General features: G+C 44.8%; 1 protein-coding gene across 5 annotated transcripts in view; it reads left to right on the top strand.

Moving 5' to 3' along the window:
* Tmem241 (transmembrane protein 241) overlaps positions 1-21067 on the top strand; it is a 136044-nt gene that overhangs the window by 47780 nt on the left and 67197 nt on the right. For 4 of the 5 annotated variants that reach the window (XM_031364973.1, XM_031364974.1, XM_031364969.1 and 1 more), the window contains 6 exons: positions 2414-2439; positions 7471-7522; positions 9230-9278; positions 10161-10206; positions 12867-12902; positions 18342-18376. In XM_031364973.1, the coding sequence (XP_031220833.1) occupies positions 2414-2439; positions 7471-7522; positions 9230-9278; positions 10161-10206; positions 12867-12902; positions 18342-18376 (244 nt within the window). The remainder of the gene's footprint in view (positions 1-2413; positions 2440-7470; positions 7523-9229; positions 9279-10160; positions 10207-12866; positions 12903-18341; positions 18377-21067) is intronic. The other variant, XM_031364972.1, reaches the window with a different exon arrangement.

Here is a 21067-nt window from a genome sequence, read left to right as displayed (position 1 = left end):
AGGCAGGAGGCTGACTTTCCTTGAAGTTTTCACCTCAAATACCGCCATCACGCAGGTGTGCGTGGCAAGGCAGGAGGATTATTTTGAACCCAAAGCCAGTGTGAGCTACATGAGACAGTTTTGTCTCAAGGAAAAAAAAAGTTAGCTTTGGTAGTGTGGTAGTGTACTCCCGAATCCCAGGAGTAGAAGGTGGAGTGAGTTCAAGGCCAGCCTGGGCAACATGAGACCCTTTTTAAACAAAACAAAATGCATTATAGTTTAAAATGAAATAAAACTAATTTAATATAAAAAGGACCTGCCCTCTGAGAGGCTGAACTCTAGTGGACCCATGACGTCGCTGTTCTGTCATAAGCCCGCAGTAGTTTCTGAGTAAACATGTTCTTCATGGCAAAGGTGGACTACCCTGCACCCTCTGCCTCTGCTTGCTCATCACACTTGATCTTAGCCGAAAGGCTGAGAAATGATCTGAGCTTGCTCGTAACGAGGCCTGTGAGGGTCCATTATGTTTAGATTCTAATACAGCTTGAAAAACAATACATTTTTACCATGACAGGGCCAAAAAATACAGGTCTTATGAGCTCAGGCATTCTTCCCACTAGGGGGCAGCATAGCCATGTTTGCCATAGCTTTGTATTCGAATAACATCTACTTATATATTTTTTAAAGATTTATTTATTATTATAAATAAGTACACCGTAGCTGTCTTCAGACGCACCAGAAGAGGGCATCAGATCTCATTACAGGTGGTTGTGAGCCACCATGTGGTTGCTGGGATTTGAACTCAGGACCTTTGAAAGAGCAGTCAGTGCTCTTACCAGCTGAGCCATCTCGCCAGCCCAACAGCTACTTATTAATAGAGTAAAAATTTGGTTATTTACCAACAAGTGAAAATGTAAGGTATCCTGGAGAGCGGGCCATGTTTCTTTGGTCAGCTTTTTTTTTTTTTTAATCTCAGACTGCTGTGGAACTGTCTGGCTGTCTAGTCTGGAACTCACTCTGTAGCCAACAGTGGCCTTGAACTTGTGATCCTCCTGCCTTGGGCTCTGGAGTGCTGGAATGACAGGTGTGCATCACTGTCCTTGGCTTTAGTCCTTTGCTTCTTCAAAGCATGCTTGTATGTCACACTGTTTGAATAGGCATCAAAAATTGCAGTTTGTCCCAGATAGTAAAATGATTCCGAAATATCCAGAATTAATACGTCATTCTTCCTGACTGATTCGGCTAACCCTCCATTTTTCTGTGCCAAGGGTAAATTTACTTGATCTGATTAAAGAGACGTCAGGGAAGAGCCCAGGTCACACTGTCTTCATTTCCGCTGCCAGGTTTTCTGTCCCCCTATCCTGCTGTTTTTTCCCCTCTCCCATGGTGAGACTCAGCGTTCCTTATCCTCATTTCTGTTTACTTTTCTTACACCACAAACTGTGTAACCATGCTAACAGTCAGAGCTGGATGAAGGAAAGGGGTATTTAGAGAGACACGGGAGTGGCTGTGCACAATGATGCATGCCCTAGTTATAGCTACAGGCTGAGGCAGGAGGATTATTTGAGTGAGGTGTTCAAGAGCAATAGAAAGCATAGCAAGACCAGCACCCTCTCAAAAATCGTTAATTAGGAGGCAGGAGCTGTGGCTTAGAGGTTAAGACCACTGACTATGTTTGTAGAGGACCTGGGTTCGGTTCCCAGCATCCACATCGAGTGTCTTGTAACTCCATTTCTAGGAGATCCAGTGCCCTCTTCTGGCCTCTGTGGGCATCTGCACACATGTAGTGTATATAAAGTCATACATACATACATATATGTAAATAATAAATAAGTATTTGAAATAAATCACTAAATAAATTAATTCACAGAGGCTAGGAGTTGACCTAGAGGTTAGCTCTTTACCTGTGACTTTTCTCTGTGTCCTTGGATTTGAAGGCTGGCCCCCGACACGCTGTTTTCCTAAGCTCACACTGCACCAGCAGTCAAGGCGCTTTGACAGAGGACTTGGCTTTGGCTTCAGTCATTTGTTTGGTTCAAGCAGCAGAAGCTGCAGGAAACACTAAATGTCAACAAGCTCTCTTTAAAATAAGTGAATAAATTAAAGATGTATTTATGTATGTATTTTGTATATGTGGATGTTTTGTATGCCTATATGCACTTCAGAAGAGGGCATCAGATCCCTTGGGACTACAGTTATAATTATGAGCCATCATGTGGGTGTTGGGAATTGAACTCAGGACCTTAGGAAGAACAGCCAGAACTCCTAAACTCAAGCGATTCTCTTTGCTGAGCCACCTCTCTGTTTCCTGGCAGTGAGCTCTTAAGGCCCCAAAACATTTGTAATTTATTTGCTTTTTAATCTTAATGTTTCTGTTCAAGGGAATTAAAGAGTTTTGAAAGACTAATTATTATGTCTCTTCACTTTCATACAGAAAACATCGCTCTCAAAGATCTGTAGGTAAGTTAAAACAGCTTGAGGATATAAGATTTACCTCAGCTGATAAACTGCTGAAGGAGGGATTTATTATCATTTACTATCATCAGTCATGCATTTGTGCTTTGTTTCTCATTTCTTAAATTGTTCTCTTCTTTTTGCAATATTTCCTTCTGAGGGGAAAAACTAACCCAACATTATATTTCCGCAATGAAGACACAAAACTAACCCAACGTTATATTTCCACAATGAATACACAAAACTTCACTACTTGTGCAGTGGTGGTGATGGAGAACCAAATGAAAACCATGCAACAGTTTAAAGTCTAAAAAATAAAAACAGCATGGGGGTGGGGTGAGAGGGGGTGAGGTAGGGGGTGGGGTGATAGCTAGTCAATAGTACTTATTACATGAGCATGATGCCCTTGCTCAATCCCTAGTTCACACTCTAAAAGCCCCATGTGGTGGCAGATGTTTGTAACTCCACTGTGGGATGTAATGGGGAGACATGGTTTTGAGACCCTGTCTCAGAACACAAAATAGATCATTCCTATGGCGTGACCTCACATGTTCACTCACACACACGTGTACCTCCCATGTGCATGCCTTCACACATGAACATGTGTATGCCTTCACACATGAACATGTGTATGTGCACCCATGAATATTTAAAATGATATTTGCATGTTTAGATGTCTTAGGGTTTCCATTCCTGAGATAAAACACCATGACCAGAAAGCAAGTTGAGGAGGAAAGGGTTTGTTCACCTTACCCTTCCACGTCACAGTTCATCATCAAAGGAAGTCAGGACAGCAACCTCAAGCAGGGGTGGAACCTAAAGGCAGGAACTGGTGCAGAGGCCATGGAGGGGTGCTGCTTACTGGCTTGCTCATCATGGCTTGCTTAGCCTGGTTTCTTATAGAACCCAGGACCACCAGTCCATGGATGGCGCCACCTGTAGTAGCTTGGGCCCTCCCCTGTCATTCACTCATTAAGAAATGCCTTACAGCTGGATCTTATAAAGGTGTTTTCTCAACTGAGGTTCTCTCCTTTCAGGTAACCCTAGCTTGGGTAAAGTTGTCATAGACTAGCAAGCACAATAGGGTCTATGATTTTTCCATGACGGTAAAAGTACATCTGAATTATGGTCCAGGCTATGATCATAAATAGGTTTTAAAATGCCCTGTGCTTCAGAGGGGTCCCTCTGATGTAGGAGCCCGTGCCTCCATATCCTTATTCTGACAGTGTTTGCTTGCTTTGACTGGCTTCTCCCTCAGCAGTGACTGAGAAGCTGCACCCTGAAGGCAGAGCGCTGTGGAGCTGCCTCGATAAGCTGGTTTAGGATGTGTTGTGGTTGCATGGATTCCTGGGCTTTCATCCATCCAGTCCCCGTCACCTTCCTTGGCTTTTAGTACAGGTTGCAACTTGAATAAAATGTCAACACAACCTTAGGACCCATCCTCTTCTTTAGGAGAAAAGATTAGCAGTTATGAAAAGCTCTTTGTGATCTATGAGTGATTACCTGATGTAGTCAGTGTTGCTTGAGGGCAGGCACTGTGGGAGCCAGTCCAGTCTCACTCCTGAGATCCCCGTGCCACTCATCCTGCGTGTGAGGAAGCATTGTGTATTCTAGCTGGCCTTCCTCTCAAGGGAGGCCCCAAACCCATCCAGATTCTCCTCCTCCCCACTAACTCACCCTGGTGCTGTGCTGTACCAGGAAGCCCCTGGTGGTCCCTCTCCACTCATCCCTCCCTGCCTTCATTATCCTTTAGACACTTGAAGTCACCAGAGCTGTCAGGAGGGGAGGCTGAGTGCGGAGATTCTGGGCTGTAGCTGGCTCATGCTATTCTGACCTTTCCAAAACCAGGGCTCAGCTATGAGGGATTCCCAGTGCCTCACTGTGCCTTGGGCCCTAACAGTTCTGCAAGTCTGGTGCAGTACACAGCCACATGTTGCAGCAGGACCATTGTAATGGGTTGGCATCACTGTTCACAGCGTACTGAGGTTGCGACTCTCAGGCTGTACATTACACTGATGTGTGTGTGTGTGTGTGTGTGTGTGCGCACATATATGTGCTTATGATCTATATAGAGAACTCTGTACATGAAGTATATATATATATATATATATATTGGTATGAGATGCCTTATCATGCCCTATGTAAAAATCTCATGAAAGCCAGATATGGTGGCATAGAAAGCCCTGTAATACCAGCGTCTCAGAAGGCCAAGGCCTGAGATCTGCCCATTCAAAGCCACCTTGGGCAGGGTCATGAGATCCTGTCTCATGATAAAAAGTAAGACCAGGGCTGGGATAACTCAGCAGCGGACTATCTGCTTAGCATGGGCGAGATTAGATGGACAGTGCCCATTACTGAAAAAAAATTAAATAAGAAGATTTCCGGATGTAGAGGCTGTACTGAGGGCCGCTCTTTGTGTGCAGACACTGCTGAGCACTGCCCCCGTGTGCAGATGTTGAACTGAGCAGTGCCCTCCGTGTGCAGATGTTGAACTGAGCAGTGCCTGTCCTGTGAGAAACTGTATTGAGCGCTGCCCTCTGTGTGCAGATGTTGAACTGAGCAGTGCCTGTCCTGTGAGAAACTGTATTGAGCGCTGCCATCCGTATGCAGATGTTGAACTGAGCACTGCCCTCTGCATGCAGATGTTGAACTGAGCACTGCCCTTTGTGTGCGGATGCGATGCTGAGCGCTGCCCTCCGTGTGCAGATGCGATGCTGAGAGCTGCCCTCCGTGTGCAGATGTTGAACTGAGCGCTGCCCTTTGTGTGCAGATGTTGAACTGAGCACTGCCCTCCGTGTGCAGATGTTGAACTGAGCGCTGCCCTCCATGTGCAGATGTTGTACTGAGCGCTGCCCTCCGTGTGCAGATGTTGTACTGAGCGCTGCCCTCCGTGTGCAGACGCGGTGCTGAGCGCTGCCCTCCGTGTGCAGATGCGATGCTGAGCGCTGCCCTCCGTGTGCAGATGCGATGCTGAGCGCTGCCCTCCGTGCGCAGACGCGGTGCTGAGCACTGCCCTCCGTGTGCAGATGCGATGCTGAGCGCTGCCCTCCATGCGCAGACCCTGTGCTGAGCACTTGCTTCCCTTTGCGCCTTTGGCCTTCTTCTCTCAGCTGCCAGCGGTGTAACAGATCAGTAGGACTGTGCATATTGCTCTTATAAAATGGCTAGGAAAGGGGGAGTAAGTTGGCTTGCGGGCAGTGCTTCTTTTGGTGCTTCTTTTTAAAAGGAGAAATTTGTTGGACTAAGCCCAAAGCAAGGTCTTTCTGTGTATGAAACCCAGAACAGAGAACCCAAAGCCAGGGATCCTGACACTCCATCCTTGATCAGCAAGGAGAGCTCTGAAAATACCTCTTGAGTGGATGAGTAGGCTGTTGGTGTGCTTGGTTGGTTGGTTTGGTTTGGTTTGGTTTGGTTTGGTTTTTTTGAGACAAGGTTTCTCTGTATAGCCTTGGCTGTCCTGGAACTCACTCTGTAGACCAGGCTGGCCCTGAACTCAGAAATCCGCCTGCCTCTGACTCCCAAGTGCTGGGATTAAAGGCATGTGCCACCACCACCTGGCTGTGTTAGGGTTTTATAAGAGAATTTTTAAGAGGAATATTTTGTAGAAATCTCTAAATATGTATAAAAGTAGACAATATAAAATGAAGTGTCTGGGTGGGTTTCCTAGGCAGCGGTTCTTATCTTGCAGCTCCACCCTCTCCCTTCCCTCAGGATGACTTTGAAGAAAAACCCTAGCATGGTAGCCTTTCACCTATATTTCAGGAGTATAAAAGGTTTTTCTTAAAACTTTTTGTCCAGGAAGACTAAGCAAGAGGTGTTGAAGAGATGCTCAGAGATTCAGGGCACTTGGACGCTCTCCCAGAGGACCCAGGTTCAATTCCCAGCAAGCAGTGGCATCTCACAACTGTCTGCAACTCTGTTTCTGGGGGATCTGATACCCTCATGCAGACATACATACAAGCAAAACACTAATGCACATAAAATACAACCAAAACACAGTTACATCTAGCGGACTACATTGATAAGGTGTCCTTACTTGGTATTGAGTTCATGTTTAAATTTTGTCTGTATCCCTTTTTGTCTTTCATAGGAACCTCCCTTCCAGGATAGCATGTGTTTTCAATATCAGCTAGTTCTTCATCCTTTCTTTTTATTTATTTATTTTTTTACCTTCCCATTAAATGTTTTAAAACTATATTTATTGGTGTGTGTGTTTGTGTGTGTATTTGTGTGTGTGTTTGTGTATGTGTGTTTGTGTGTGTGTTTGTGTGTGTGTGTGTGTGTGTGTGCCTGTGATGTGTGGAGGTTAAAGGACAATGTACTGGGGTTAGTTCTTTCCTTCCACCATGACCTAGGAGTTAAACTCATTAATTAAATTAATGAGTAATTAGAAAATTAAACTCATAATTAAGCTATCATCAGGCTTGGCAACAAGTACCTCTCTTTCCTTTCTGAAACATTTTTGAAGGCCTGGGCCTGCTGTTTGTGGACTGTGCCTAAGTTTAGGTTCGTTGTATTATTTCTACATCATTAAATTCAAGCACCTAAGACAGGTGCTTGATACAAGTGTAACTCATCAAGAAGCGCATGTTTGATATGCTCTGTTATTGGAGATACTGAGATCAATTATTTAGACAGAGCGGTAGTAGACCATGACATAATGTCCTTTGCATGCTGTGTTCATTCAGTAACTGGCATGGTTGTGATGTGACCTCCCAGTTTGCCTTTCTCATGTCTGGGGGTATGGATGGTGAAATGAACACTTTTGGAGAGAGCCAGCTCTAGTTCTCAGGTACTCTGTAAAGACCAGGCTTTAGGAAGCAGCTAGCCGAGCCACAGGAGACACCTGACCGTCAGAGAGCGTACAGCTGTGAGATGTAGGTAGTGGGGCTCTCAGAGATGCTCAGGGGAGATGGGTGCCCTTAGAGTCTCTTGGCCACTCGCACAGTTCAGAGGGTGTGTTTCCACCTCTGCACACACTGAGACATGCTCTGATGTTGGAAGCTGAAGTTGCCTGTTTTATCTGCCTGTCCACAGTGCCCTCTTCCTCTTGGCCGCTGCAGGGTGCCTTCCCTTCCAGGACTCTCAGGTAAGTCCAGGTGAACTCGGTTCCTTCAAAGACCCCTTTGCTCTCTGAAGCACACATAGATGTGTGGTACTTCTGTGCCTCTTTCTTTTAGAACCGGAACGGCATGGCCTAGCAAACACATGCAAGCTTCAGGCTGGCTGCCTTGTGGCTCAGCCTGCCATCTCTCCAGGCCTTGCAACCATGGCTCCTGGCAGGGTCCAGTCTGACTTGTGTAAGTGCCTCAGGAACCTTTGATCCCACACCTAAGTAACTGAAGACTCGGGCACTGATTCCAAGTTGAAATCAACTCTTGTCCTAAAATGTCTTCTTCTGTAGAGGGTTTTCACTGGCATCCTAGGCAAGATGTCGTTTATCCCACGAGGCTCTTAGAGGCCACTTTCAGCCCTAGTAATCGCCTCATTGTTGTAGTAGATATTAACTGGGGATTTGTATCTCAAAGACACAAAACCTTTATATTTATAGTAAGGCTTAAATACACTAGAGCTGGACAGGTACCGACCCTCTGTGCTATTTTGTATACTTTCCTATCAATAACCCAATACATATCCTGCCACATTCCGCCTGGGCTGCTCTAGCTCTAACTGGTCAACCCTCATGACCCTGTTCTTACAATCCACCTGCCCCATGACATCTTCTTCTCTCTTCTCATTGTGGTCTCTGCCTCAGACCCCAAGCCTAGGCACTGAAGCCATGCCTACCTCTCTTCTTCCTAGCTATAGGTGTGGGCATCTTTATTTAACCAACAGTTTAAATTAAGGAGCAAAGTTATATAGTATCACTTGGTGTACCTGAGGATCTCCCTGTCCCTGAGGATCCGTGTGTGTGTGTGTGTGTGTGTGTGTGTGTATGGTGGGGGTGTGTTGGTGGGCAAACCAGATCTTGGGGGGCCAGTATTTAGCATACAATACATAGCAATAGACCAGACCTCAACAATTACCCTTTTTTCTGTGTACTCTTTTTTCTTTTGTCTTTCTTATTTATCTTTCCCCCTTTCTCCCTTAGTATTGAGACTCTACTGAGTGTCAGGCACTGAGCTAGGCACCAAGGATACGAATACTAGTCCATTCCAGCAGAAATTGGAGACATTTAGAGCAAGGGGAAGGGAAACAGATCTAGACAACAGATCATTATAACACAGAGAGGCCAAGATTCTGCCCAGGGAGGCACTGAGGCTGGGAAGACCCTGAGAGGGCTCAGAGACTCTAAAAGGTAGGAATCACTAACAGTTACGGGGTTTGCCTTATTTAAAGTCTCACAACACAGACAAGGGAGATGGCTCATTAGTTAAGTACCTGAGGACCAGAGTGTGGATTTCTAGTGCCCAAGTTAAAAAAGAAAGAAAGAAAAAAGCTGGGTGTGGTGGTGCAAGCCTAAAATCCCAATGCATACAACCAGGTTCTCTCTTAAGGGAGGAGACAACAGCATGTCTCCACTTAGGGTTAGAGTCCATTCTTTACCAGAACAGACATACAAGTTTTTGGATGCCATGAATTTGTATTTGAACACATTGGGGTGGGTGGCAAAGTAAGGTACTGGGGAACCCAGGAAAATGGAGTCACTGGGTGGGAAATGAACGATTCTAAGCCCCAGGAGAGTTGCTCTGGAGCCTTCGGCTCTCTCTGTTTACCATCTGATTCCTGATTGCTGTACGAATTCCTGCTTTTCTATAACTTGGCCCTTCTTGGTCTTTTTAATCCTGTGTTGCAGTTTGATCCAGATGGATATTTTTGGGCTCTAATCCACTTCTTTTGTGTAGGTAAGTTTTTAAAAATCTTTTCTTAAACAATTGACTACTGTTATTAAACTCTGTGTACCCATTTTTAGTGGTCCTAAGCAAGAGGAACATTAAAATATTAAGATTAAAGTAAAATGGACATTTTCCAGATTTTGCTTTTTCTACTTTGAACTTTTCCTCAAATATTTCCATTTTCAACATAATTATCTTTTGTGCCAACCTCTCTTTGGTTCGGGTTTCATTTGTCTTTTTGTTTTTCAGGTCTGGGTTTCTCTATGTAGCCCTGGCTGTCTTTGTAGACCAGGCTGGCCTTGAACTCACAGATACCCACCTGCCTCTGCCTCCCCAGTGCTGGGATGAAAGGTACGCAAGGCGTGTGCCACAGTGCCTGGCTTGGATTTCACTTATAATGTCGGTTGGTCTGTGAGGGGCTCAGTAGAGCAACTGCTGGCATGACTAGTAGGGCAAGGGTTAATTTATTATCCAGACCTAACATTTAGAATGGCCTGTCTAAAATTTTTCCAGTAGCAAACAAAACTCCAAAAAGGCGAAATTAAAAGACAGTTTGATTTTAATTCAAGTCACGAGTTCAGTATTTCCCATTTGACTTGGTTTCGATCAGAAATCTTGGGGGTTTCCGGTTCCCACATGCAACATGGGAAGAACTAAAACTGCCCTGTTACCAGTGCTATTATTCCTGGCCGAGGGCTTCCTCCTGGGCTGAAGGACTTGACATTTTCATGGGATTTGCATCCCCGAACTCCCTGGTGGTGTTTCCTCCAGTCCGAGTGTGTGCAGCCTGGAGCCAGCCGCCCTTCTCCCTGTGGGGCTTTCTGCTTTGCTGCAAGTGTAGGCAGCTCCTTAAACAGAAATTGCCAGTGACTCGTGTCCCTTCATGTCTAGGTTCTTACAAAATACTTCGGAGGTCCCGGAAGCCCACGGTGCTAAGGTAAGCTCTTATCATTTGGGGAGCTGGCTAGCAAAGGAGGTGAGACCCACACACGATACAGGTCTGCCCTCTAGCCAGAGACGCTGCTAGGAGAGTAGATGGCCTCCAGAGCCGTTCTTCTTGTTGCTAATTGCACCACTTTTAGGCCTGTTACCACCTGCCTTCAGCAGTGTGTGCAAGGAAGTCTCCTATCCTTCAAGCACAGCCATTTAGATGAGCATTTAGTGAAATGCCCATATGCCCAGCTACTCAGGTGCCACTTGCCTACTGTAAGGGTCCATGATTTGCTGAAGAATGATACCCCAGACTCTAATAGTAGGTAAACACAAAGAGTGTTTATTCTGCAGAAGTCCAGCATGCTGGGGTCTCCCATTACCAAGACAGAGAGACCCCAAGTGAGCTTGCAGGCCTGATTTAAAGCACATTAGGGAATTCCAGGGTAGGTGACCTCTGTGTTAATCTGTTGGGTCCATCGCTATGGACATTCCATTACCAGGATGTGAGGATTAGAAACTTGCTGGGGAAGACTGGAAACTGTTACTGAAGAAGTAGCTGAGGAGGTCTGGAAACTGCTGCTGACCTGTTGTTCTTGCCTCAGGCCAGGTGGGAGGGCAGCTTCTGAGGCCTGGACTTGCCCAGTTTTTGGAAACAGAGATTTAGGCCTAGTCTCCTGAACTGCCAACCTGAAGCCTGTCATGGAATCAGCCTGGCCTCTCACGACACCTAACACAGAAGGGCAGCTTCCATTTTCTTGTCTTGACAGCCCCTAAAACTTGACTCAGTTTATATCTGTAAGTCTCTCTCTAGTTTCTAGTCTGTGGTAAGTAACCGACGAAACAGCCTTAGTGAATACAAATAAAAATTTAAAAAAAGAAAAGAAAGAAAGACAGAAAGAAAGAAAGAAAACAATTTTTGCCTCCACCCATTTGGAGCCTGAGACTGGCCAGCTGGCCTCTGGGTGGTGCCTGGAGTTGCCTGAAGGTGCGGAAAGGGATGCTAGGGGGTGACCCCCAGGTGAAGGCCCCATCCCTGTGACTTTCACTCTTGGGTTGCCTTTTGTTCTTTCAATGTTTCTGCAGCTGGAAGCCACAGAGGCAGGTGTGGTTGGGGAGACCCGTAATTAATTCCTCTTTGGCAGGAAGATGGAGAGTGTAGGGCTTTACTGGGCTCCTCGGAAAACCCATGTCCCAGAAAAAAAAAAAAAAATGAAGCCATACAAAGTGAACAGTGCTCATTTAAATTTGAGGTTGGATGAATAGCATGTGATTCTTATAGTTAAGAAGTAAGTATCTACCACATGGTATTGAACATACACGAAGATAAAATAAAAGTTTTTAGCTGAGTTTTGAATTTATTTGAGTAATCTGGATATTTACAAAGAAACCCTATTTTGTGTATGGTGTGCATATGTGAGGTGTGCCCATGCCATGGTTAGTGTGTAGGCCAGAAGATAGCTTCTTGGAATCAGCTCTCTCCTCTTCTATTGGTTCTATCTCTCTGTCTGTGGAGAGCAGACTGAGGGCCCAGAGCTGCACTTCCATCTGAGCCATCTTGCTGGCCCTTGATTTTCATCTGCTAAGAATGCCAGCTCTGGAAGCCAGTGAGTCCCAGGGTCCAAGGTAGTTAATAGAGTTGATAGCTGACCCTCCTTTGAGAGTAGCCAGTCCACACACCGGAAGCAGTTGACCCAGGCGACATGTATTTGTACTGAACTAGCAACCATCTGCTCAAAATGAATGGGCCCATTGATGCTAAACCCCAACAAAGGGTTAGAATTGGTATTTCTTCTTCTTTGACCTGCATGTTCCCTGCAGTTCATAACTATCATATACTTGCAGAGGACCTGGTGTAGACCCACATGGACCCTGTGCTTGCTACTTCAGTCTCTGTGAGAGCATATGCACTGTGCTTAGTTGATTCAAAGGGCTGTGTTCTCCTGGTGTCCTCTATTCTGATTCTTACAATCTTTCTGCCTCCTATTCCATGGGATTCTTTCAACTCTGAGGGGAGGGATTTCATGGAAACCTCAAGTTTAGAATCTCTCTCTCTGAATAATGTCTGGCAGTAGGTCTCTGTATCTGTTCCCATGTGCCGCAACGGAAGCCTCTCTGATGATGGCTGCCCAGGGCACTGACCTGTGAGTTACAGCAGAAGATCACTGGAATCCCTCTATTTTGTTTTGTTGATCAGTGTTTGACTTTACCCTAGGTCTCTGGGCATCTAGTCTCAAGTTCTCGTTATCCAAGCAGTGTTGGGTATGGGTTCCATCTCCTGGAGTAGGCCTAAAGTCGACTCCGCCTCAGGCGGGCTACTCCCACAGGTCTGCGCCACCAGGGCAGGCAGCACAGATTGTAGGTCAAAGGCTTTGTGGCTTGGCTGCTGTCCATAGTTCTCTTCTGGGAACCTGAAGAATACCTTCCCTAACCAAAGAGACTAGAACGTAGGGGTGAAGGCTTTCATGTTCAATGAGTTGTATGGAATTTAAAATGTTATTTCAGGTTAAATGACAAAAATTGAACTAAAATATGAAGTACTCCTCTTTTGATAATTTATGAAATCAATAACTTAGAGGTAGAATTTATTAATAGAAGATAATGATCATTTATAGACTTAAAAATTCCTTCCATTATTTCATGAGTTTTCTCTCTCTCATTTCACAGTGACATTGACCAGCAGTACTTAAACTATATATTCAGGTAAGACATTGTTTATAGTTTCAAGAATAATGTGTATCCTGCTTCTGCCTCCAGATAGGTTTTTGTTGACTGCTAGGAGGAGCAAGTTTAAATTTTGTGTGATGATCATAATCTAAAGAATCCAAATGGTTGGCCTATCCTTAACCCTGGCAAGAGCCTGTTTGGCTCAGAGGGTCTGACCCTTCCCCCTGGAAGGTGAGGGGTATTTTTTCTCGTGCTCAAACCTTTGCTTCTAGACTGAATCATGAATCCCTTACTCAAGTAGCCCTGAGCTTGGCTCTTGTTAAAGCCTGTCATATCTGACCGCCTTCCTCACCTCCCCCATCTTCACACAACAAACACATACACACATACCACACCACACTACATACACACAGACACCCCTCCCCCCAACAACACCTAGACCCCTCCCCCAGTCCCACCCCCCAAGGTACACAGCAGAGAGCCACAGGCCAGAGTTCTTTGATATGAAGCTTCACACACTCTCAGGAGTCTACGTTTTAATCTGGACCTAAGGTTGTTTTCATGGTGTATTTGTTAAGGTGGTTAGTCATGTCTGAGGCTTAATTTATAAATTTTTAAATATGGCGTACTTATGACTCCTGTGTGTGCCCAGCAGAGGATTGTGTTGTCCTGCTACGTGGGATAGCCCAGGATGTTTCTGGGCTTCAGCAGCCTCAGGCTGTGCACTCCAGACCTGACTGAGAAAGTGCTGCTGAGGACCCAGGTGTGCCAACTACAGACTTCCAGTGAGAGCACCCTGTTAGATATGTGCCTTAGCATTTGGCGGTGGCACTTTCGGATGCAGTTACTTGACTTACAGCATTCAGCATTCACTGTAGCTCCATTTTCGGAAAAAAACCCTGTGGGACAAACTCAACCCCACAGTTATTAAAACACCCCGTAGTGTTTTGGTCTCAATCATGTGTGTGTTCATATGTACACACACATGAGGACAAGTACTGGCAGCGGGCAAACAGGTCACATCTGGAGCCAGAATTGCAGGTGTACGTGAGTGCTCTGACCTGGGTCCTAGGAACTGAACACCGGTCCCCTGCAAGAACAGCACACACTTGATTATCTCTACAGCTCCCAAACACTGTTTAATGTAAAATTCCCCGTAGGCACAGCGGTTTGGTGCCTTTGTACTCAGACAAAAGAGTCCCAATCATTAGTTGTGCTGTGTTTAAACCTACTGGTTGGTGCCGTGTGTGTGTGTGTGTGTGTGTGTGTGTGTGTGTGTGTGTGTGTGTGTGTGTTCGTTCCAGAGGTCAACCTCTGGTATCTTCCTTTGTTGTTTGCCTTAGTTGTTGAAGCAGGCTCTCTCACTGAACCCAGAGCTTGCCATTTCAGCTAGGCTGCTGGCCAGCGATCCCTTGGGATCTGCCTGTCTATACCTTCCAGCTAATGGCTGGGATTTAAGACACTTTCCCCCAAAATACCAATGGTTCTTGTTGTTTAAAAATGTTTCCCAGTGCTACCGTTCAGTGGTAAGGTGCCCAGCATGCACTGGGCGTTGGGTTTATTTCCCATATGTTAGGTCATAGTAGGCAGTTCTGCACAGAAGACATGCCATGCAACAAAGGTACAGCGACATAGAGAAGTGAGCCTCTGTCATGCGCAGCTCTTTATTCTGCCCTCTCCCTCCTCTGCTGGGAGATGTCCATTGCCCATGACACTGGTAGTCTGGACTTCTGACTGAGCCTGTGGCAGACCACGAAGCACCAACTCTGTCCAGATGTTTCTCATCAGTGGAGAGGTGAAGAGCTGAATCAGAATGAGGATTACTTTCAGCTGGCCATGGCTGCTTAATGCTGGGAAACCAGCATCCAGGACCCTGCACTCCGCTTGGATAAATGGGTTGTTCTGCCTGGGCTAGCCCACCACTGTCTGCCAGCACAGAGATTCATTTGCTCTCTTAGTGTTTAGCGAGAGATGCAGGTGAAAGGTTCTCTATCTTTGACAAATAGCCTTCTTCATGGAGAGTGCATTTGCTCCTGACTGACTCTTTGGTGTTCCCACCACAGACACACCTACAGGTGATTAGCTGAATAAGAACCCATTTGAGCATCTGTTGTGTGCCTTATACCAGTATGCTTGGGACCCAAAGATAAATAAAATATGGTTCTTCCCTGTGAGAAGGTACAGGGTAAAAACAAGGAGAGAACTAGTGCTGTTCTTGCAGTTCAGATAGATGAATAAGGCTGTGGTGTTATTCAAGGAACGGTTGGCTAGAGGACTACAATGGTTGGCTAGAGGACTACAAATAACTGAAACCTCTAAGTACAGGTGTGTCTTCTATCTGCATTTTGGAGAATTTAGGTAGTAAAGGAGGGTGCCCTTGTATTGTGAATTCTTCTAATCTGAGTTCCTCTGTGTTTAAAATACAGAATTATTACTGTAATATTGCCAACACATTCTCTACTTCCTTGTTCTTCAGGTGAGATTATGCATAAGCCTGTCAATGAGAAATGGGCAGGCATTCTCTGGGGTGACTCAGTGGGGCAGGCAACATGCAGGCTAGAGTTTAGAGACCACAGCTCCCCTGGATCTTTATTTTCTGTGAGCAGATGCTTCCTGTCCCACGTACTGTTTCACTCTGATACTAGAACACTGTGCTTAGTGGCTCAGGCCTATGTTCAACTACTAAGGAGATTGACACAGGGTGATCCCAAGTTCAAGGTCTGTCCTGGGCTACATGGTGAGTTCAAGGGTAGCCTAGGCAACTTAGTAAGACTTTCTCTCTAAAAATCAAGAGTGAAAATAGAGCTGGATGTATAGCTTAGCAGTAGAGCACTTGCCTACCATTCACAGAGACACACCCCCCACACACACACCACACACATCACACATCACACATATATACACACCACACATATACACACACACATACATAAACACACACCACACATACACACATGCATACACTCACACATCACACCACACACATACAGACACATAGACACAGAAACATACATACACACACATACACATACCATACACAGGGACACAGAGACATAGGTCACACACACACATATACACACACCACACATACATACATACCACATATATAAACCTCACATAACATACACATAACACACACATACATCACACATACACACACCCACATACCACACACTACACATACACATACCCACACATCACATGCCCTACATACACACACATACACATACCATACACAGGAACACAGAGACATATATCATACATACATACACACCACACACACACACACCATATATATATATATATATATATATATATATATGTATATATATATATATACACACACACACACATATATATGTATATATCTCTCACATACCACACACCCTACACACTACACACATACACACCACAAATACACACCACACACATTTGGTACTCAGTAAATATTTCATCAAGGAGTAGGTTTTAAAAAGTCTGCTATTCATAATAAAAATATTAGCACAATTTTATATTGGTATATCTTCCTCTTTATACTATATGTAATTTATAATTTTAGGAGTTTCAAGTTATATTTTCCGTCAGACATATTCTTACCACAAATTCATCCAGAGGTGACTGAGTCTGTTAGAACCCGTATTGAACTTCAGCTGCATGCCTGACTGCTTGTGAGCCCAAGATGAATAAAATATGGTTCTGGTGCCCAGGATGCCACAGCACAAGTATCGGGTACGGCTGGCTTTGGGAAATTGCAAGAAAGGATCAGAGAGTCAACTCTGAATTGTTTTTAACCTAATAGAATGACCTGATAGTATTTAAGGTACCATGGCAGGGCCTAGAAGACACTTTGGGATAAAAAAGGGGGTGTCCATATCCTGCCATTGGAGCAATCAAACACTTTTATGCTCCTGGAGTTATAAGCAAAAGAGGATCTACAAGTTAAAATAGTGAAGAGATATACAGAGCCCATGCAGAGGACCAGGCCTTGCCAATTCTGCAGTCTCATGTTGTGTGTGTGTGTGTGTGTGTGTGTGTGTATTTATGGCCATGTATAAATCCTGTCTTATAAACCTACAGGTTCTTGAATAATGGGACATAGGGCTTGTACCCTTCCTCTTTCTCAGAAGCCTTCTCTTCCTACCTCTGCTGTTCTAAGAAATCCCAGTTTAAAACAATCAAAAGCACAAGGCAGGGCTTAAAATCCAGCTTGTTAGCGTGACTAGCATCATGAAGCCCTAGGTTCAGCTTGATTCTGGAGAATCAGGAATGCCTAAGTGCCATCCTTGGAGATTGTGATGCTGGGCTATTCTGTCCTACAGCCTGGTTAGAACTCGAGCAGGCCTTCCTATACCTGTAAACCCAACTCCTACTCTGTAATTAGATCAGTTGCTGGATGTCATGGAGTTCTACTAGAAGCTGCAGAAGGTGGGAATCCAGCCCTCTGCAGCTGTGCTCAGGGAGTAGTGGGAGTGCAGGGAGATAGAGGGGTTCCAGAGGAAAGGATGGAGTGCCAGGATGGGGTATGGCCACATTAGAGGAGCCCTCCTTTACATCCCTCACCACTTGGCATCTAGTGAGCATTGGCTCAGGTAATCTTTGGCTATGCAGTGGGAAGGTGGATAAATTTGTGAGTGAGTCAGCTGGAAATTTAGCTACTTTTTACATAGCTCATCTCATGACAAAAATATCCTTAGCTCACATCCAACAGCTAGCTTTTAGCTTGCAATCTACTTGAAATTCGGAACTTGCCTTGTTTAGCTTTCAAGTAATCATTATAACGTAAATGAACATTATAATAGGGACAGCCAGGACCAAGGAAAGTAATAAATGAAGGAGGGACATGAAACCCTTGTCCCAAGTATGAGCTCTTGTCTTAGTTAGGGTTTATTGCTGTGAACAGACACCATGGCCATAGCAACTCTCATAAAGACAAACATTTAATTTGGACTGGCTTACAGTTTCGGAGGTTCGGTCCATTATCATAATGGTGGGAAGCATGGCAGCATGCAGGCAGACATGGTTCTGGAGGAGCTAAGAGTTCTACATCTTGATCCAAAAGCAGCTAGGAAGAGACTGTCTTCTGCAGGAAGTCAGGAGGAGGCTAGAATTCCACACTGGGCAGAGCCCAACCCTAGGAGACCTTAAAGCCCCCCCCCCCAGTGACACACCCCCTTATACAAGGCCACACTTCCCAGGAATGTTATTCCCCGTGGGCCAAGCATTCAAACACATGAGACACTGGGCACCAGACTTATTCAAACCACCACAGACCTCTTGCCAAGTCATGCCATTCCCAAGGATCGTCATCCAGGATCTTGGGTTCAAGCAGAAAGCCGGCGAGGGTAGTCAGCTTTCCTTCAGGTAACAACTACCTGGTTGTTGTATATTTTTAAATGCATTTTTAGGTGTTGGGTGTGTGCTGAAGAAAGCTTTCTTAACTGCTCTCCTGTGTTTTCTGCTTGTTTTGTTTTTCAGTATGGTACTCCTGGCATTTGCGTCTCATCCTACAGGTAAGCTACTCTAGTGTTCATTTGTAATCCTTGTTCCTAACCAGGAGTCTGAACCTGGTTAGAGCTCTGAAGATGTTCTCTAAGAGACTAGAGGATGTGACTTGTCTACTGATTTGAAACTACATTTAACAGTTGGTGGGTGGGGAATATGCCTCAGTGGTAGAACACTTGCCTTCTGCAGAATAGGAAGATGAAAAAACAATACTCCATTGTGGATTTATTCCCTGTCAATGTATTCTTTTTAAAATTTTTCTATGTATTTATGTTTGAGTACTCTGTCGCATGTACATCCCCATGCCAGAAGAGGGCATCAGATTCCCTTATAGATGGTCATGAGCCACCATGTGGGTGCTGGGAATTGAACTCAGGACCTCTGGAAGGCCAGCCAGTGCTCATAAACACTCAGCTATCTCACTAGCCCCATGAATTTATTCTTATCCTTGTTGTTTTAACATTATATTTTGAGCTTTGAACTTTTTAATTAACCTACGGAATGCTAGGCTGTCTAATGACACTTCCCCACATCTCTGTCATTGTACTTGACCTCAGTCATACCCTCCCTTGTCCTCTCTGTGCTGCCTTCTCTGTCTCCTCATCCCTGACAGTCTGTCTCTATCATATTCTCATGTCATGTATATCACTTTATAAACTTTGAAGCTGTGGTAGTTTGAATATGCTTGGCCCTGTTGGAGTAGGTATGGCCTTGTTGGAATAGGTGTGTCACTGTGAGTGTGGGCTTTAAGACCCTCATCCTAGCTGCCTGGAGGTCAGTCTTCTGGCCACCTTCAGATGAAGTGGTAGAACTCTCAGCTCCTCCTGTACCATGCCTTTCTGGATGTAGTAGTTCCTGCCTTGATAATGAACTGAACCTCTAAACCTGTAAGCCAGCCCTAATTAAATGTTGTCCTTAGCTGGGCGGTGGTGGCGCACGCCTGTAATCCCAGCACTTGGGAGGCAGAGGCAGGTGGATTTCTGAGTTCGAGGTCAGCCTGGTCTACAGAGTGAGTTCCAGGACAGCCAGAGCTATACAGAGAAACCCTGTCTCATAAAAACAAAACAAAACAAACAAACAAAAATGTTGTCCTTATAAGAGTTGCCTTGGTCATGGTGTCTGTTCACAGCAGAGAAACTCTAACTAAGACAGAAGCCTACAATCATCATATGAGAAAAAAGATGATAATTATCTTTCTGAGTCTGACTTGCTTTGCTTATAATGCACTGTAGTTCTATTCATTTAACATAATGTTTTGCTTTATGCTGAATAAAACTGCATTGTGTATGCATGTGTATAGTCTCTCTGTGTGTGTGTATGTGTGTGTGTGTGTGTATGTGTTTATGTGTATGTGTTCATAGATACAGATTGATCTGTCACTTGGTTGCATTCTTTTAAAATCTCTTCCTTGGCTATCAGAGCTGCTCATCTGTGCTTGTTCTAAAGTATTTGGTAAAAAGTTCACATTTATTCTGTTTCTATTTGACATCATTTTAAATTCTCCTTTTCCTTCTTTACTGTGCATATGTGTATGTGTGTACATGTGTACATGCGCGGGAGTGTGTGTATGTGTGTGATATACATGTAGACGTCAGAGAATGGTGTTCAATAGCAGTTGATTCTTACAGAGGTTCTGAGCGTCAAGCTTGAGAAGTCAGACTTGGTTGCAAGTGCTTTACCTTAGAGTCATCCTGTTAGCCCCGGTGACCTCATTTTAACATAATTTCCTTTCTGTCACCACCCAGTCTTTTTAGTGCTGGAGTAAAAACTGGTTTTCAAATTACCTTTACTTTGTTGCTGCCTCGGTTGCTCCCATGTTATTTCCGATTTAGGAATCTCCGTAAATACTCTGTCTTATGTGTGGCTTTATTTATTTGTTTGTTACTTTGAAAGATTTTGAAGTCCCAACGTCTGTTTCCTTTGTTAATAATGCAAAATTGCTGACTGAGTGAATTGTTTTTTTTTAAAAAGAGGCTTATTTTATTTCCTAGTTGTGTCCATGGTTACAGGGCCACTTTCGGTAAGATTTTCTTGGTTGGTTACTAGGGTTTTTAGGGTCAGAGCCTGGGTCCCAGCAGCTCAACAAACTAGGCTTTGCCAGCAGTCAGTGGCCTAATTAAGGAGGTAAATAACAGTGAAAGGCTTAGAGAGAAGATGTAAGCAGTGCAGCCACACTGGCAAGAGGAGCAAATGCAGAGGTTCAGGAAATAGCCTCCCCTTCTCAAGGGGGAGTCTGCCTTAGGCGTGCAGCGAGCTTTATGCTTATGTACCTGTATGTCTCTGTGTGGGTGTGGAGAACAGAGGACAAACAAGCTTTACCTTGTGATTTAAGATAGGCACTATCACTGGCTGGGGATTGTTGGTTAGGCCAGGCTGGCTCACCAGAGAGCCCCAAGGATCATCCTGTCTGCCTCTCTAGGTCTGGAATTAGAATTAGACACCACAGTGCCTAGCCTTTTTAGGTGAGTTCTGGGGATCAAACTTGGGACCTCATGCTGTGCACCATGCAACTGAGACATCCCCCAGATTTTTAAAGTATCACATTAAAAATATCTTCATTTCTGGCAAGTTGATGGCACATGCAGAGTCCCAAAGGTCAGCCATGGTGGCACATGGAGGGAGAAAAGGAGTTTGTGAGTGTGTGTTTTGTCTGGTCTCTATCCTCTTATAAATCTACCAGTGTGGGTGGTGGTGTACAC

Source organism: Mastomys coucha, unplaced genomic scaffold (assembly GCF_008632895.1).
Source record: "Mastomys coucha isolate ucsf_1 unplaced genomic scaffold, UCSF_Mcou_1 pScaffold13, whole genome shotgun sequence".
Classification (NCBI taxonomy): Eukaryota; Metazoa; Chordata; class Mammalia; order Rodentia; family Muridae; genus Mastomys; species Mastomys coucha.
The sequence above is the reverse complement of the archived record's forward strand: the minus strand, read 5'-3'. Positions and strand labels throughout refer to the sequence as shown.